Source organism: Colossoma macropomum, unplaced genomic scaffold (assembly GCF_904425465.1).
Source record: "Colossoma macropomum unplaced genomic scaffold, Colossoma_macropomum, whole genome shotgun sequence".
Lineage (NCBI taxonomy): Eukaryota > Metazoa > Chordata > Actinopteri > Characiformes > Serrasalmidae > Colossoma > Colossoma macropomum.
Window position 1 is genome coordinate 50,574 of NW_023495067.1, and position 20,062 is coordinate 70,635.

Here is a 20,062-nt window from a genome sequence, read left to right on the forward strand (position 1 = left end):
GACTGCATCTAAATACAGAACAAAAAAGTGCGACATTACTTTCTTATTTTTTCTGTTCCACACTCTCACTATAAGTAACAATATAGCATTTATGCATTTTCTTTTATAATAACATTAATCATGCTTTTGCATTGTGCAAAATTGGACAGCAAACATAAGAACCTTTTAGATGAATTAATTTCACTTCACAAAATATTTCATGGGTCTTGAGACAAACACTACTTCTACATACCTCTGGCATAAAAAAAAGTTTGGGAATCCCTGCTTTTATTGAGACTATGTGATGGGTGGGTGGATGGATGGATGGATGGATGGATGGATGGATAGACAGATAGATAGATAGATTTCATGTACATGTCCAAAAAGGCTTCTGTGCTCACAATGACAATCAGCTGGGGGTGCTGTTTCCAAGCAAAATGCATTTGAGCCACCGCAGACTTTCGTAAATCTGCCCCTTAATGCTCCAAGTTTAAATTCTATTATAAGTGAAATAACTTTGATAAGCAAACATAAGTCTCACTTATGAGTTGAGTTATTTTAATGTGTTTTACTCATAAGGATTTGCAGCCAACCATGTCTTATAGGAGTCATCTAAACTGATTATCTAGCCTAACTCCTCACCAGCTACATGGTTATCTGTGACTGGATGAACTAACCTATTAAGAATTTCAGAAAGGTCTTGTAGAAGAATGGAGCAATACAGTGTTTGACCAAAACAATGTAACATGCAAAGTTATTTTAGTTATTTGTAATATCACTAAAAGGTTTTAAGAAGTTTCACATCAATTACTCGCACTTAACCTAAGAACAAGCAGAAGCCATGTCAAAAGCAGATTCTGTGGTCATTAAACTAATTTTATGGGGACTTGGACTCAATTTTCACCTTCTTTTTAGCGCTGCTCTCACATCCTTTTGTTTGATTTACTGAAACTCACCGCACTGAAGGCCCAGCAGGATCCACACTCCATTTGGTTTTTAACACCAGTCACGTAGCCCTTGCTCCTCCAGTCCTGAGCGACGGGCAGAGAAGCACCACTCGCCTGTGGGAGGAATGGAGTTGCACTGCGAGTCTTAGTCGTGTTGAAGGATATCAGGCAGCCCTTGAACATGGCCTCATATTCTTGGTCGCTCTGTTGGAGAAGAGCAGCAGTGAAAGGCGTAGCATCAGCAGTCTTCCTAGCTACTGTTTTAAGGTTAGACAAGCTTTACAGAATATTCACGTTAGTGAACGTTCAAACAACAACACTAATGATTGTTATAATCACACAAACATGGTTAACTCTGGGTCATGGTAGGCAGTAGGCTACATGTTGGTCTTTCATTTTGTCCACACTGTCAGACATGGCTGAGGAAAAGGGAAGAATTAGGGCTGGAGTGGGAGTTACATGATGCAGACCAGCCTAGCCAACCTGCAACTGAACTTTCTGTGCTATGTTTTATTCCTGTCTAATGGTATCATTCATCTATGGCTGCATTTAATAATAGGAACAACAATAGACACAGAATAATTAAAAATAGAAAGGCAAAACATGCCTTGTCTTGTATCACAGAAAAGCCACCTAAATCTATGAGCCATAAGAATAGCTGAAGACATTGTTAGGTATGAGTACTTGCATCTGAGAGAGAGGTTTGGCCACTGTGGGAAGTCCCTTACCAATAGGAATTTAACATCTCTACCTGTGTATAACTAAATTTGTTCACACACAGAGCTGACATTATCTAGTATGCAAGAAATTCATTACAGGCTGTAACTTGGATGCAAGATGAAGATGGTGCCGAGTATGGCTGCCGTGTTGCGAGCTCCCGCTTACTTTTGCAGTTTTTTGTTGTTCTTGTGTTTGTTTTTAACTCTTTTTGCACTAAATGTTACTGGTTTTATCACCTACGACCGACAAACACTTCTGGAAATCAGATCGTCGATCACTCACCGGAAACCGGACTTTGAGTTCCATAACGCCGATCCTTTGTTTGCTAACACTGGAGAGGCGCCACTCATCTGGGCCGCCCGGCCACGCACCCGTCGAAGACGCCGGAAAAGAGGCAAGAGAGCCGGCGTGCTCGTCAGACTCAGACGCCGTGCCCATCGGCCGCCTCTTCCCACCATATTACTGGCTAACGTGCAGTCCTTGGAAAACAAGTTGTGTGAGCTTCATGCACGGGTCGCCTTCCAGCGAGAGATCCGGGACTGCAGCGTTATCTGCCTCACAGAAACGTGGTTATCCGATGAGGTCCCTGATAATGCCATCGAACCCGCCGGGTTCTCTGCACCGCGCCGATAGAACCAAGCAGCTTTCCGGGAAAAGCAAAGGAGGAGGTGTATGTTTTCTGATCAACAACGCTTGGTGTGATCGGAGGAATGTACATTTCATCGAGTCTTTCTGCTCGCCGGATTTGGAATATCTCATCGTGTTTTGCCGGCCGGCGTGGCTGCCCCGTGAGATAATGGGACTCTGTCTGGCCGCGGTGTACATCCCCCCGCAGGCGGACTCGGACCTCGCGCTCGGGAAGCTACACGAGGCTATCAGCAAGCAGATGACCGCGCGCCCGGAGGCTGCACTTATTGTTGCGGGGGACTTTAATCGGAATAACCTGCGAACCTACTGTCCGACATTATTCCAGCACGTAACATGTTTCACTCGGAAAGACAGGATTTTAGACCATGTTTACTCCAGCATCCGGAACTGTTACAAATCCCTCCCCCGACCCCCGTTCGGCAAATCAGATCACTCCTCCATCCTGCTCCTGCCCACCTATAGGCAGAAGCTGAAACGGGGGCCGGTCACTACCAGGGAGGTGCGCCGCTGGTCTGACCAATCAGACGCTATGCTGCAGGATTGTTTTGAATGTGGACTGGGAAATGTTCCGTGATTCGTCGGGCAGTGTTGACGAGTACGCAGACACAGTCACCGCCTTCATACGCAAGTGTGTGGATGACGTAGTGCCCTGCAGACAAGTCCGCGTTTACCCCAATCAGAAGCCCTGGCTGAACTGTGAGGTTCGCTCCGCCCTCAGCGCACGCAGCGCTGCATTCAGAGCGGGAAATACGGAGGAGTACAAGCAATCCAACTACGCTCTCCGTAAATCCATCAGAGCAGCTAAACGTGCGTACAGAACGAAAGTGAAGGCACAGTTCAACACAGCCAACACACGAAGCTTATGGCAGGGGTTAAATACAATCTCTGACTATAAAACTGACTCTCGCACTCTGCCCAGTACCAGCGCTGATCTGCCGGATGAGCTTAATAACTTCTACGCTCGCTTCGACGGAATTCCCGCAGCACCACTGGAGAGCGCCCCGCCCACCGCTGATCCCAACCCCCCCTCCGTCTCCGTAGCTGATGTGTGCAGAGCCTTCAAGAGGGTGAACCCACGCAAGTCAGCAGGACCAGATGGCATTCCCGGGAGAGTGCTTAAAGCCTGCTACAGGGAACTAGCAGGAGTTTTTGCAGACATTTATAACACCTCACTGTCTCTCTCGGTCGTGCCAGCTAGTTTCAAACTAGCCACCATTGTGCCAGTTCCAAAGACAGCTAGTATTACCTGTCTGAACGACTGGCGACCTGTTGCCCTGACCTCCATCGTAAGCAAATGCTTTGAGAGGCTGGTCAGGGATATCATCTGTTCCTCACTGCCTGCCACCCTGGACCCACTGCAATTTGCATATAGGCGGAATAGATCCACCGACGATGCAATCGCCCTGACCCTGCACACTGCCCTCTCCCACCTGGAAAAGAAGGACACGTATGTGAGAATGCTGTTTGTAGACTACAGTTCAGCATTCAACACAATCGTTCCTTCGAGGCTCGACTGCAAGCTCCGGGATCTGGGTCTGAACAGCACACTGTGCAGCTGGATCCTGAACTTCCTGACGGACCGACGGCAGGTGGTAAGGATGGGAAGTATCACATCTTCCTCTTTGACCCTCAACATCCGAGTCCCCCAGGGTTGTGTGCTCAGCCCGCTCCTGTACTCCCTGTACACCCATGACTGCACTGCTAGACACAGTTCCAACGTCATCATAAAGTTTGCTGACGACACAACAGTTGTGGGCCTGATCTCCAACAACGATGAATCGGCCTACAGAGAGGAGGTTAAAATCCTGGAAAACTGGTGCCAGGAGAATAACCTCTCTCTAAACGTCAGTAAGACCAAGGAGCTGATCGTGGACTTCAGGAAGCAGGAGAGAGTACACCCATCGATTTCCATCAATGGGACTGCGGTAGAGAGGGTCAGCAGCTTTAAGTTTCTCGGTGTTCACATCAGCGAGGACCTGACATGGGCAGTGCACACCTCACAGGTGGTGAAGAAGGCCCACCAGCGCCTCTACTTCCTCAGAAGGCTGAGGAGGTTTGGCCTGAACCCCAGCATCCTTAAGACCTTCTACACCTGCACTGTGGAAAGCATCCTGACGGGCAGCATCACCACCTGGTACGGGAACTGTACTGTTCGTGAGAGGAAATCTCTGCAGAGGGTGGTGCGGACAGCACAGTCCATCACCGGGGTTCAGCTCCCTAACCTATTGGATTTATACACCAGTCGCTGCCTGAGGAAATCCAGAAGGATTATGAAGGACCCCTCCCATCCTAGCCACTGTCTGTTCTCTCAGCTGCCGAGTGGTAGGAGGCTCAGAAGCTTAAAAGCCAGAACCAGTCGGCTCAAAGACAGCTTCTTCCCCCATGCAACCAGGCTATTGAACAGCCAGTAATCACTGCTCTGCCCAGCCCAACCCCTCCCATTACACGTACATGCACCCACTGTACTCCCGCACTTTACTTGCATAGTTGGACTTTGAATACCTATCCAAAGACAATACTCTCCCCCTGCGCTTGCACTTAACTTCCTGTACCTTGCACTTTACTAAATACTCTGCCACCTACTGTACCATCTTCTACCTCCACACCTAGTGTGATTATTTGCACATCTACATAGCATTGTAATATCCATTACTATATATAGTATATAGTTGATTACACTCACTCTACATTCCCAGTGCAATATTATATGTCTCGGTGCAATATTATTATTTTTAAGTTATTGTGTAAGATTATATGTATATATTTTAGTTAAATTGGTTTTATCTATTCTTCTATCCTATCTATAGTTTTGTTTATCTATGTGTAAATACTGTTCTCTGCATAATTTGTGGAACTCGCACTCAAGTTTTTCACTCACCTGTGTCCCTGTACTCTTGTGATGTGACAATAAATCTGATTTGATTTGATTTGATTTGATTTTGATTTGATTTGATTTGAAATTTCCTGAAACCAATAAAACACAGGCTCAATAGGTATCACACAGACACAGAAAACCTTGAAGTCAACATATTGCAAATATGTACCTAGGAAATAAAATCACTGAATGCAATATTACAGCCAGTGAAAAATTCACAAAATAGCTATCAAATCATTAAATAATCAAGGGATAACATATATATATATATATTATTATATATATTATTATATATATAAATATTAACACCTTCCCATAAAAAGTTTCAAATTCAAATAATCCTTCTTGGGAAAATGTACAGTCAAATTATCTTAAAAAGTGGGTTTTCAGTGCTGAACCTACATTTAGCAAGATCTGTGGGACCAGAACCAAATAACTTCTAGATATACATTCAGCAACAACTGTTTACATGAATACATGCTGTAAATTATGCTTATGGTTTCTTGGAATGATAAATACAAATTTCAACTCAATCCAGTGAAAAGTGAGACTTACAGTGCACATACAAAGAATCGCAAAAATTAAGAAAAGGGCCAAAATTCAAAAATTCATGACTAAAAAATTACTTGTAGTAGAGCTGAGTAGAGCAAGGTCCCATGGATTTAATAGAGGTTTTCAGATGTGCCACAAGGCTGTGTGCTCAGCCCTCTTCAAGACAATCCATGACATGAACTTGTAGGGGTAAGTGTGTTGGTATGGAATGACCCATGTCTCACCATGTCTGCAAAGTGGTTCATGCCGAGTCTGTAGCTTTTGATGCCCTGGTCAGCCAGCATGTTGTGCTCCAGGACCAGTTTACGATTGTCCAGCCATTTCATCTTACGCTGAGACTCTTCTTCCACTGAACCATAACTCTTACCTGAGAGGAAACATACACACATACACTTACTTTATTCCAGTACATGCAAATTTTGAACACTCTGGTGAATTTATATTTTGTTGATTTTCTAGGTGAAACTAAAACATCATATCCTTTACAGAGAACACACTTCTGCACAATTTCTGTTTATTTGCTGAAATTGAAAAAAGGACATAAAATGTTACCTATGCAAAAGTTCTGGTACATAACTATACATACTATACATAACTATATATATATATATATATATACACTGATCAGGCATAACATTATGACCTCCTTGTTTCTACGCTGATTGTCCATTTTATCAGCTCCACTTACTATATAGGTGCACTTTGTAGTTCTACAATTACAGACTGTAATCCATCTGTTTCTCTGCATACTTTGTTAGCCCCCTTTTACCCTGTTCTTCAGTGGTCAGGACCCCCATGGACCCTCACAGAGCAGGTACTATTTGGGTGGTGGATCATTGTCAGCACTGCTGTAACACTGATGTGGTGGTGGTGTGTTAGCGTGTGTTGCGCTGTTCTGAGTGGATCAGACACAGCAGTGCTGCTGGAGTTTACTACAAAGTAAAGTAAGTGGAGCTGATTAAATGGACAATGAGCGTAGGAACAAGGAGGTGGTCATAACGTTATGCCTGATCGTGTGTGTGTGTGTGTGTGTATATATATATATATATATATATATATATGACAAACAATGGTACAAACTTTGGAGAAAGACTTTCCCCTCTATAGCTATACTTAGCTTTCCCACCTATTTTGAGGTGCCGTTCTTAGTTACAGTTTTTAAACTCTTCGGGTATCTGCTGTTTTCCAAGTGAAAGCTTTATAGTGTCCTGTCTCAACTCTGGTTAGTGTGTCCGGCCCTCTCTGGTTCAGTTTCAATCACAATATATATTGTAAGCAAACGTTCAAACACTCTCAGTCAAATGACTCCGTTCTATTGATTCTAAGTGAATATAAGTTAACACATCTACAGAGAACACACTTAAACATCACATTTTTTCTGCCAATTTTAGTGCATAACATCTATTTATTTGCTGAATTTAAAATATTGAGAACAAATAAAACACATCAGCTGTAAATTGTTCTCACTTTCAGCTCAGAATTTCTTGTACAGAAACAGATTTGATATGTTTTCTCACCAAACTTAAGTTTCCAGGCATGGAACTCCAGATCCTCCAGAGAGACACTTGCTGCACCAGCCACAACCACAAGAGTGGCGATAGCAAGCAAAACCCTCATTCTGCAGAGAGTCCAAGTTAGATAGAATAAACCAAATTATATGAATTCAATTTAAATTAATTACATTTACAGTACATTTCTTCAGGTTAATTGAAATTGTAACGCTTTCGTATTTGACACAGTGGATGTTGTCACAGTAAAGACATTGAGTGTTTATGTAAGAGAATGTAGGCCAAGTCCTTCTTCATAATATTTCTGAGGCAGAGGACTCACTTATTTTTAACATCTTTATTAAGATATTAACCTCATTTTTCCACAAAAAGTTATTTTTGTTTGGTGGAAAGTCTCATGTTTTGTTAACAGTTAATGATTTCAGTGATTGGTTGGTTGGTAAAAAGCCATCCACCCAGAACCTGAGTTAATTTTAAGATACATTAATGGACCATGCCAGATTACAGATTACATTAAAAAAGCAAAGAGTTTAACTTAAACTTTTCATTTTATTTGAGTGCATTTTGGAAGTAAAGAATGGTGAAGTCTTGTGTTCCAGCACAATCACTGTCTATTCATCTCAGAACTATTGAGTTACACTGCAGAGTGAACCATTTAGTTCCATGCTATCACTGCAAGCAACATAACTCAGCAGCATCTTCTTAATTATATCTGTTACCTGCTTCATTTTTTTAGAGAGTTTACTTTAAATTTTACTTTTTTTTTAGCATCAGTGTTTTGGTGAGAAAGATAGGCAGGGACAAATACTTCAAAAGGTGCCATAGAATTCCATTTGAAATATTGAATAAGGAGAGTACGGTGCATGTAACAAACATACTGTGAACATATTAATCCTCACCCTGGCCCTAATACTAACTGTAACCTTGAACTCAAACCAAAACCTAATCCTAACCCTCACCCTGGCCCTAATCCTAAAACTAACCTTAACAAATGCCTAATCCAGTGAAGCTTCAGTTACAGAATGGTGTTAGTGTGTCTATAACAGCTTGTTGAGGATGTTGACGGTCTGTGTTAAACATCTCCAGTTCCTCTCAGTTTAAACATCTACAGATCTGAACTTGGACTCCAAACAAAGCGAAAAACAGCTGAATTCAGCAGATTATAAACAAATTTTATTTATGCAGTTAATTAAAAGTCTCTTGATAATCTGCTGAATGTATTCACCGCAGCTACATCTTTGATTGGTTGTTGATGTTACTGAGAGTCCGCTGACCGTTTATTTCATCAAAAAAGGACATTTAAAATAAAGTGTCACCAATCTTGCTACTATAATATTACAGTATCATTGTCCATGTTGTGTAAAGTGCTACCAGTACTTTACATACATTAGGGTAATTTTAGAAACATGTCTACCAATGTGTGTTTCTGCTCTTACCTGTGTGTGATGTTCTGCAGCTCTGAAGCTCTGTGTGTGTGTATGATGAAGTCAGTGTGTCTACCCTGACCGCTGTTTTTTATTCTGACTTCTACCACAGTGATGCTGACCTCTGTGGTAAAGATGCCAGTAAACACACTCTGCTCACCACAACCAGCTCACCACAAACAGCAAGCACTCATATCTAAATCATTTTCTAAATTGAGAAAACAATGGCTGCTAAACCCGTACAAAAGTGTCCTGCCTTTTAGTCTATGGGTGATATGATATGAGTCTTTTTAATATGTAAAGGGCAAGCACAAATATTATGTGCGGACACATTTAAAGTGCACACAAATAAACTGCAGATATAATCCGAAACATCAAGGAGCCCTAATTGAAATGTAGTTAAAGGTTTTGGTTAGCTAGCATAGTTGCTATACAAACTACAGATCTACCAAACATTTCAGATTGTTTTTCCTCTTTCTTTTAAACTCTGTATTTACTCCATGTAACACTTCAGTTCTTTCCTTCAGACTGAAGGTTTTTCCATATTGAAAGGCTCGTTATGTTGAACTTGGCAGGTATACTAGGTAGGTATGACTAGGTATGAACATAAAATCAGAGGCTTGGCCGCTACATCAGGTTGATTTGCCCAGGATGTTTCCGCAAAACATCTTTGGCAGGATCCCAGCTCCTCTACTCAGGTCTGTAACCCTCCCAGTCGACCAGGTACTGGGGAACCCCTCCTCTCCTCTATGAAGCCAGCAACCTGCACACAGCACAGATCAGGGAGCCCTTGACCTCAAATGGAGGGGGCGGTCGAAACCTGACTTCAGAAAGGAGACTTGGAAAGACTCACAAACTCGATACTGACATGGTAATTCAAGCTGATATACAACTCACTGACATGTTTAATGATTTTGAATGGACCAATGTAATTAGGCAAAAGTTTCTTACTCCCCTCCAAGAACCTGAAGTCCCTGGTCGACAGCCAGACCCAATCTCCTGAGGACTAGACAGGGGTGTCCTTAAAGTGATGATCAGCCTGACGTTTCTGGTGACGAAGGACTCCACTGATGAGTTTGCTCCCAGACTTGTACACTACATCTTATCTGATCGTTGGCTGCAGGAACATCTGAAGGGGCAGCAGTCCAGGGTGACAAACAAGGCTGGTAACCATAAATACACTGAAAGAACATGAGCCCTGCAGATGAACTGATTAGAGAGTTTTGTGCAATTTCAGCCCAAGGTAAGTAATGTGACTGTTCCTATTGGTTCTTGTGACTGTACAGTATGCTATAAATATTCCTAATTCTTGATTTACTCTCTCACACTGTCCATTGGATTGTGAGTGATAATCTGATGTTAAACTGACTGACACTCCAAGTCTCTCAAAAAAAGGCAGACTAAACTTGAGGTGAACCATGGACCAGGGTCCAATACAATGTCCTCTGGGATGCCAAAAAGATTAAACACATGCTGAAAAGTGCTTCAGCTGTTTGAAAAGCAGCTTTTCAAGGGTTTAGCATTACCCTTGAGAAGAACTGTTAATGGAGCGACACTACTGCTATAACCACAAATGTATCTACAGAAAATTAGCAAAACTACAAACGCTGTAAACATTGGCCAATTCAAAACTGCTTCCACCTTGGAGTCATCCATGGTTACTCCCTCTGAGCTGATTGTATACCCTAGAAAAGAAGTGGACTGTAAATGGTGTTCACATTTCTCGTGCTTAACATACAAAGTGTTCTTTAACAATCTGTCTAGGACCTGATTGATATGTGTAGGGAGATCCAAAGAGTAAGCTATGACAAATTTACCAAATTTAACATGTTTCTAAGAACATCATTAATGAATGCCTGGAAGACAGAAGGAGCATTTGAAAGGCATTTGAAAGGCTAAGTACTCATAGTACCCCATAGTGGTGATAAAGGCAGTTTTCCATTCATCACCCTCTTTGATTCTAACAAGGTTGTAAGCACTATGCATGTTTAATTTTGTGAAAATGGTGGTACCCTTTAAGCTGTACCAAAGTAACTGGGACTAGTGGCAAAATACAAGGGTAACTTAATAAAGTCCTCTGTAGACAATACATGATCTAAGTCCTCCGTCCTTCTTCTTCACAAAAAATAAACCAGCAGTGGGTGAAGTATAAGGACAGATGAACCGTTTAGCTAAGGCCTCCTAAATGTACTCCTCCATAGTCCTCTCCTCCTCTTGAGCGAGTGAGCTTGATAATCCCCTCTCCTACTGGATCTCCTTTAACGCTGACAAACAAAGAGATGCTTGAAGGGGGTCAGTGCCTGAGGTCTATGCGGATGTGTCTGACAGTCACATAAAACATGACCAGCAATGCCACAGTACATGCATAGTCCTCTATGTAACCTCCAAAGTCGCTCCACCTGTGAAACATGGGTCGAGTTGCATTGCATAGGCTCTCTCTGGGCTGAGTCCCTGCTGGAGACACTGACAGGTAAGACTTGTGTGGTGGAAGTTCCTCGCTAATGAGCAGCTGATGTCTGACATGGAGTGTGATCTTGGTAGATTAAAGGTCTAGACGAATAGCCAAGGCGATTCACCAGTATTCAAATTTTGTAACCGAGTAGTGATCTCCTTCAGGTTGTTGGCTATCGAGGTCAACTGTCTTTGCTGTTTTTCATCTCTGCTGTTGTGTGAGGATACCCACAGATTGTGTAATAGACTTAAACTGATGATGTTGACCTAACATACAACCCTGGTTACTTACTGCTAACATGATCTCCTTGATATCTGCTGACTGCAAGCCGGCAAAGCATTCTGTAGCATTGGGTGGATGAATTAGACACTCTAAGATAAAAGATAAACCATAGGATTAATTAAAAGGACAATTAACCAAAATGACAGGGTTAACACCAGACCAGGTCAGAAATCAGATCAACACAACACAATATATGGGCGAAGGCGATAACCAAATCAGATAAACAAGCAAGGGTTGAAACCAAAGAGCAAATACACAGGTAGACTTAGCCAAAGGGACAAATCTGAGAATCAACAACGAAAACAGAACAAGGTCATAAATAGAATAGCTAGCAATCAAGAGAACAGTTCAGTATGCACTGATGGAACAGAGGCAATACTTCACAAAGAAAGAATGCAAACAGACAGGCTTGTATACACAAGTAAACAGGTGTTGATAATCAATACTCAAGTGACTGAGATATGCTAGTTGGAGTATGATTGGTTAGTGGATTCCCATGACAAACTGAGGGATTCTGGGAAGTGAAGTCTGCAATGGAATGAGAGTCTGCCTGAGAACTGGGAAGTGTGACAATTACATAACACCTTCAAAACTCAACCAAATTTCAATCAAGTTAGAAATCGAAGCTATATGTGATTCTGTTAATCCACACAGAATTTTTTCTTCCATTACAAACAACATTAACAAATTTCCCCCTGTTATTAATAGACTTCATTTTTTTCCTTGTGTTCTGATATGAGACCAATAGTGGTCCTTACCAATCTCAATCAGTCTAGCTATGAAGTGGCTAGTACTACTGTCAGACCTAAATTGTGAGCTTATGTTAAACTTATCAAAACCTCACTCACTAACATAAACTTTTATAATGAGCTCAATCTAAACTGTAACGTCAGTCAGCAGATTGATCATGCTACCCTGAATCTATGTTCAAACAAAATAAAATGCCTGTATTTTATAACAGACTCAAGTTATATTTGAAGAACCCCATCTTGAGAATCAAAGATAGGAAAGAAAGCAAAAGAAATCAAAATAGAAACTTGACACCATCGTCCTGCATTGGACATGCAGTCATAAAACCAATAAAGGCACCCTCCACATTGCACAGAACCCAGTGCAGCAGCCTTAAACAACGTAAGACTAAACTCTCAATCATGGCTAAAGTTATTAATAGCTGGTTTATGATGATTCACAGTAGTTTTAACCTACAAGCTATTGTCCTGCTCATGTGCGATTGGCTATACAAACGCTCCCACAGCAGCTATCGTTATTTTAATTGCCCTACCTCTGTGGGAATGACAGAAAACTGAGTTGGTTTTTGGGTAAGCTTTAAGAGTTTACCCACCACATTGAGGAAGATGGCCCCACCCACTGACTTGGACTGAGTTTCTAAACTCACTTTACTCTCTGAATCTTCTTATTTTGCATTTTTCTTTTTATTAGCATGGTTCAGCAACTCATCTCTCTCTCTTTCAAGCAATTCCACTTTTGCTTGCAGGACACTGATAGATTTTAATTATGCTTCACACATTGGATTACAACATTAAGTCTCCATCCTAAACCTCCACTGCATCCTAAATTTTCACCAGACACTGTGTCCCTTAAGAATAACTGGAATAGCTATTGACCTCTGACCTTTGGTCTAGACTCAGATGGTGTCTAGGTGTGACTGGTGGATAGATTTCCTGTAACCAACCTCCAGCTCATTATGATTCACTTTCACAATAATGAAATTGAGTTTCAAACTCAAATTCAACATGTCTCACCACTCATGCACCTTGTATATTAATTATTTAGATTTTTTAAATCAAATTTGTGATTGTGACCCACATTTGTGGGTAAATGTCTCACCAATCAGGTACATGGTACATGAATTATATAACTTCCAGTCACACTGGAGACAGCAGCAGCTGGACTGCCTCTCCCATGTGCTGCATTAATTGTGTATTTTGTATATTTCACACAGTGTTTGTTAAGAATGTGCAAGTCAAATATTGTCTTTGACCAGCAAACATTACTAAACATTGGAATAGTGTAAGTACTTAACAATCAACCATTTCTTGACCTAATGCTGCCCATTGTTAACCTAGAGGCCCGAAGTTGACCACAGCCTCGACAGGAAGACATCCAGGGTAGGTGAGTGGTTGTCTGGGCTAGGCTAGCAAAGCTAACTATGAAACAACTCCCAAGCTTACTACTTGCAAATGTCCGATTACTCGAATGAGATGAACTGAGATTCGGGCTCATGAAAGATCGCCAAACCAGCAGCTGTTGTGTTCTTATTTTTCCTAAAATCATAGCAGCCTGATTTGAACCAGATTTGGCTATCATGCTACAGGGACTAACAGCACAGGTCTGTGTTTGTTTGAGAAATAAAGTTCAGTAAGAGTGACCACATCTCTTTACTGATGAAGTCTACATACCGACAGCTGCTGAAACATGCTGTTAAAGCAGTACAGTGCGTGTGTGGCCTGAAAAGGCAGAGTCAGTGTTACAGGACTGCCTTTAGCATACTGACTGGGACATGTTTAAAATCGCAGCCACCAGAGACACAGTCTGTTATGATGGGGGACCACACCTCTCCCTGCCTCAAGCTCAGGATGCCCTCAAGGCTGCATCCTCTATTCCATGCTCTACATCTCCTCTGACCCCACACACCCCAGCCACTTCCTGTTTGAGCCTCTGCCATCCGGAAAGAGGTACTGACACATCTGAGCCAGAACCACCAGATTCAAGAACAGTTTGTATCCGCAAATTGTTAAACAGGTCACACCAGCAACACCAACCAGAACATCAATACACAGAATATGGACTGTTACAGAATTAACCCTGCTCCTCCCAGTTTACTTAGCATATCTATACACTGAGCTCCACAAGCTCATGGGACTGCATGCACATTGCACAATTAACTGGAACTTTGCATAATTTAACATTTAAGCTTTGTACTTTCTCTACTTGGATATTTATACTGTAAGCTGTATATGTGAACTGTAAGCTGCATATGCTCATGTACCTGCACTGTACACTTTGTGAATGTTAGAACTGTGACAAATATTTACAATACTTCCATATATGCACACTTGATCTGGTTTACCTCAACATAGTGTACACTTCCAATTAAAGCACACTAAAACACCTAAGCAATAATCACTCAAAACTACATATTTCTACTACAGTTTGCACTTAATTGTACCTCTACCTCTGACCTTAGACTTCTTCTGTATTTACTATCTATGCACCTTTTGTCTTTGTGTTTTTGTTTATTGGCTTTGCATTATGTCTTTTTTCATTTATCACTGCATCGGAAAAGTAGCCTGACAGTGTTTCATTATACTGTACAATCCTGTATTGAAATAATGACAAAGTTGAATTGAATTGAACTAAACTAAATTGAATTGAAATGCATTTTCAAAAAATATCAAAGTATATTAATGAAATATCAAAACCATGGATATAAATATTGTTTAAATCGTATTTCAGAGGGCTGTTCAAAATGCCAGTGCAATAAAAACTAGTGTAATGTTTCCATATAAATGCCTTAAAAAGTAATAATGAGAATAACAACAATCCCAGAATAGAGCCTTGAGGGGCACCATACTTTTGTATGAGTGGAAAAATTGTTTATTTTCATATGTAAACTGTTAATGGTCGGTCTGTCAGGCCCTAAACCTGGAAAGTGCCATTCCTGTTATCTCAAGAAGGTGTTGTAGCCTGTCTTGTGAGCTATTATGTTCTACATGCTGTATTAAGTTTAAGGAATATAACCAGAGAAAATAACACATTTAAGGGATTTTCTGTTGACACACAGACTCTCAGTAACAAGTCAAAAACATATCAGGGTTAGGATTAGGTTTTGGGTTGAGGTTAAGGTTAGAGTTAGGATTAGGGCCAGGATGATGGTTAGGTTTGGGGTAAGGTTGGGTAAGGTTAGGTTTTGTGTAATGGATGTAACATATTAACAAAACATCTACTTAATGTAAATAATGTATCAACAGTCCATCTACAAGATATTTACTTCAATATATTCAGATGCTTCACTACTGCTACTTCACTGATATGCTGTTGATGTGTTACTGATAATCTGTTAAGAGTTTATTAATCATCTACAAAAGACCACTCCGAATAAAGTGTTACTGATTGTTTGTGCTGTTCTTACACACTTCTTAATCATTGAATTCAGGTGTTTCATTCAGTTCCATTGCCAGAGGTGTGTAAAATCAAGCACCTAGCCATGCAGTCTGCCTTTACACAGATTTGTGTAAGCAGCTGCATGCAAGCCTTACATCACCAAGCACAATGCCCAACATTATATGGAGTGGTCTAAAGCTGGCTAAAGCTTCCACTGGACTGGAGCAGTAGAAACATATTCTGTGAATCAATGAATCATGCTTGTCTGGCAGTCTGAAGGACAAGTCTGGGTTTGGCGTTTGCCAGGAGAATGTTACCTGGCTGACTGCACTGTGCCAACTGTAAAGTTTGGTGAAGGAGGGATAATGCTATGGGGTTGTTTTTCAGGGGTTGGCCTTCAGGGGTAGACCCCTTAGTTCCAGATCAGGGAAATCTTAATGCTTCAGCATACCAAGACATTTTGGACAATTAAATAAAGGCATGGTTGGGTGAGTTTGGTGTGGAAGAACTTGACTGGCCCTCACAGAGCCCTGACCTCAACCCCATTGAACACCTTTAGGATGAACTAGAATGGAGATTGTGAGCCAGGCCCTCTCATCCAACATCAGCGTCTGACCTCACAAAAGCTCTTCTAGATACTTCCATGGTAATTGTCTCCTGACTTGCAGCTCTGCAGCTCAGTTGAACTCTGAGTGCTGAAGAGTCTCACGAGCCAGTCAAATTCCGCCACTGAGGTGAAGAGTTTCCCAGTCTCATGGCCTAGCCAAACATTGCCACTGCAATGAAGTGTTTCCCAGCTCAACCCTCAAACTCTGCCACAGTGGTGAAAACTCCCCTGGTTCATGGTAGTAGAAACTTCAGTGTTTATTAACAAGATATTAATAAAGATTCCGGGTAGATGGAACTCGTTAGCCTGGGAGGGCAGTCCATCTAAGGGAAGGAAAACCCTGACAGAAAACCACTGAGGGGGTGGTGCTTACACTGCACCACGTCTAGGCGGAGGATCTGCTTCAGGCGGACAACGGCTAGAGGGCGGAGGAGACCCTAGACGGTTTCAACGGCCAAGTGTAAGGGAGTAAACCCTTCAAATCAGGAGTGGAGCCCCGAAGGCGGACCAGTGTGCAGTGCTAACTGACTCCGGCAGCTCCTGCAGCCAACCTGGTGCCAAATGTATTGCTTCGCATTCCTTTGGATTACACTGGTGAGGCCGAGAGGGGGGTCTTGACGACTGGGCAACCCAGGACCTCCATATACTTCGCCCAGGCTTGCGCCCTGGAGAGGTCACTCCATTGCCGCTGCTTCAGCGACAGAAACAACATGGGAGACAGCAGTTACGAGTTATAAGCCTAGAGCATATTGGCGTGAGCTCGGGCGCTACGGGTTGTCTCCGACGGTGGGAGGGATCCTCGCGTCCCACTGGTCAGCTACTGCCCGCCTCAAGCTGGGCAGCCCCCGGCCAATAAGGTGCTGACCCGTCACGGTCTGCCTGCTTCATTGGGTGCTTGGAGCTCAGGACAAAAACCGAAGAGCAGATTGTAAACCGTGCACCAGGCAAAAAAGGAAGACAGACAAGAAAGCCGCCAGCACTGAGACTGGCAACCTGGAACGTCAGGACCATGTGTCCTGGCCTCTCTGACGACCTACAACAGATCGACGATGCGAGGAAGACGGCAGTCATCAGTCGCGAGCTCAAGAGACTCGCTATTGACATCGCAGCACTGCAAGAAACCAGACTTCCATCAAACGGCAGCCTTAAAGAAAAGGACTATACATCTTTTGGCAAGGAAAAACCCCAGCGGAGCACCGTGTGCACGGCGTAGGTTTTGCAGTTAGAAACTCTCTACTGCCTTCAATCGTACCGCCTTTAGAAGGCACAGATCGCATCCTTTCTCATCACCTCACAACCACCTCAGGTCCCGTCAACATCATGAGTGTCTATGCGCCTACACTATACTCTTCAGCAGAAGCGAAGGACGAGTTTTACGATGAGCTTGAGACCGCCATCAAGAAGTTCCCTGTCAGTGAACATTTGTTCCTGCTCGGTGACTTTAATTCACGGATTGGTTCCGATCACATCTCCTGGCCCCGATGCATCAGCCACTTTGGTGTCGGCAAACTCAATGAGAACGGGCAAAGACTCCTTGAGCTATGCTCCCTTCACGACCTCTACATCACAAACACGTTCTATCCCACAAAGTCCAATCACAGAGGGTCCTGGCGACACCCCAGATCGCATCACTGGCACCAGCTGGATCTCGTCATCACCAGAAGAACGTCGCTGAACTGCGTCCTCTCTACACGCAGTTACCACAGCGCTGACTGCGACACCGATCACTCCATGGTCGCCAGCAAGGTGTGTCTTCAGCCCAAGCGGATCCATCGATCAAAGCAAAAAGGACAACCCCGAATCAACACGGCCAAGACATCAGTCCCTGAACTGCGAGAACGTTTTGCAGACGCCATCCAAGAGGCCCTTAGCAACTGCCCAACAAGCAGTGTCGAAGAGAGATGGAACCATATCCGTGACGCCACTTACAAGTCAGCTGTCGACTCGTTTGGCAAGAGGGAAAAGAAAAACCCTGACTGGTTTGAAGCCGGAATTGCAGAACTCGAGCCAGTGATCGCATCCAAAAGAACTGCCCTACTTGACTACAAACATGACCCCTGTGAGAGGACACTTGCTGCCCTTAGAAGGGCCAGAGGTGATGCCCAGCGGATCGCTAGACAGTGCGCTAACAACTACTGGCAGAACCTGTGTCAAAGCATCCAGCTGTCCGCCGACTGCGGCAATATCAGAGCCATGTATGAGGGTATGAAGAAGGCCTTCGGCCCTAGCGCCATCAAGATCGCCCCGTTAAAATCTACCTCCGGCGATATCACTATCACCAACCGTGGAAAGCAGATGGAGAGGTGGGTAGAACACTACCAAGAGCTGTACTCGAAGGAGTCCATTGTTACAGACACTGCGGTGGAAAATACAAGCCCCCTGCCCATCATGGAAGAGCTTGACATCCCACCCACCACTGAGGAGCTCAGCAAGGCCATCGACTCTCTTGCCAGTGGCAAAGCTCCGGGAAACGATGGCATCCCTCCCGAGGTCATTAAAGCAGGCAAGCAGTCCAGCCTCCTCGATCACCTCCACAAACTCCTGCTACAGTGTTGGGAGGAAGGAACCGTGCCTCAGGACATGCGAGACGCCAATATTATCACGCTGTACAAAAACAAAGGCGACCGCAGCGACTGCAACAATTACCGTGGAATATCCCTCCTAAGCACTGTCGGGAAGACCTTCGCTCGCGTCGTACTAAATAGACTGCGGTTGCTTGCAGAACGCGTCTACCCAGAGGCGCAGTGTGGATTCAGGGCTGAGAGATCTACTATTGACATGATCTTCTCGCTAAGGCAGCTGCAAGAAAAATGCCGCGAGCAGAGACGCCCCTTGTACATTGCTTTCATAGACCTGACCAAAGCGTTCGACCTGGTCAGCAGGTCAGGCCTGTTTACACTCCTGCAGAGAATTGGATGTCCCCCTAAGCTTCTGAGGATCATCACCTCATTTCACGAGGATACGCAAGGCACTGTTCAGTACGATGGCTCTTCCTCGGAACCCTTCCTCATCAAGAGCGGAGTCAAACAGGGCTGTGTTCTTGCCCCGACACTCTTCGGCATCCTGTTCTCCTTGCTGCTGCGCTATGCCTTCAGTCAATCTGAGGAGGGAGTCTACATTCACACCAGAAGCAACGGCAGCCTGTTTAATCTCGCGCGCCTCCGTGCAAAGACAAAAGTGCGGAAAGTTCTCATTCGTGAGATGTTGTTTGCCGACGATGCCGCCTTGACGGCGCACACCGAGGCTGGCCTTCAAGAGCTCATCAGCTGTTTCTCCGACGCTTGCAAAGAGTTCGGTCTCGCGATCAGCACCAAAAAGACCAAAGTCCTAGGTCAAGATGTCAGCTTGGCACCCTGCATCTCCATTGGTGACTGCACTCTCGACGTGGTGGAGGATTTCACCTACCTTGGCTCCACCATTTCCAGCAGTCTCAACCTGGACACTGAGCTGAACTCCAGAATCGGCAAGGCCTCATCAGCAATGGCCCGCCTGTCAAAGAGAGCGTGGGACAACTCCATGCTAACCATCAAGACAAAGATTACTGTATACCAAGCCTGTGTGCTGACCACTCTGCTGTATGGTAGCGAGTGCTGGACTCTGTACTCCCGCCAAGAGCGCAGACTCAATACATTTCACCTCCGCTGCCTCAGAAGAATCCTAGGCATCTCCTGGCAGGACCACATTCCCAACAAAGAGGTCTTAGCGCGGGCAGGAACCACCAGCATGTTTGCTCTGCTCACAAAGCGACGCTTGCGTTGGCTCGGCCATGTGACCCGCATGCAAGACGGCAGAATACCCAAAGATATTTTGTTTGGCGAGCTTGCCACTGGCTCTAGACCCACAGGAAGGCCCAAACTCCGCTACAAAGACACGTGCAAGCGGGACCTCAAAGCGGGTGGCATCGCATTATCAGGCATTGAAGCAGTGGCAGCAGACCGCAGCG

General features: G+C 43.8%; 1 protein-coding gene across 2 annotated transcripts in view; it reads right to left on the minus strand.

Annotated features, from left to right (window-relative positions):
- Positions 1-8,704, minus strand: part of LOC118800990 (cathepsin L1-like) — a 28,858-nt gene extending 20,154 nt beyond the window's left edge. For both annotated transcript variants that reach the window (XM_036561162.1, XM_036561163.1), the window contains exons 1-4: positions 8,666-8,704; positions 7,239-7,339; positions 5,946-6,088; positions 936-1,130 (exon numbers count right to left, since the gene is read on the minus strand). In XM_036561162.1, the coding sequence (XP_036417055.1) occupies positions 936-1,130; positions 5,946-6,088; positions 7,239-7,338 (438 nt within the window). In that variant the 5' untranslated portion in view covers position 7,339; positions 8,666-8,704. The remainder of the gene's footprint in view (positions 1-935; positions 1,131-5,945; positions 6,089-7,238; positions 7,340-8,665) is intronic.
- Between the last annotated feature and the right edge of the window lie 11,358 nt (positions 8,705-20,062).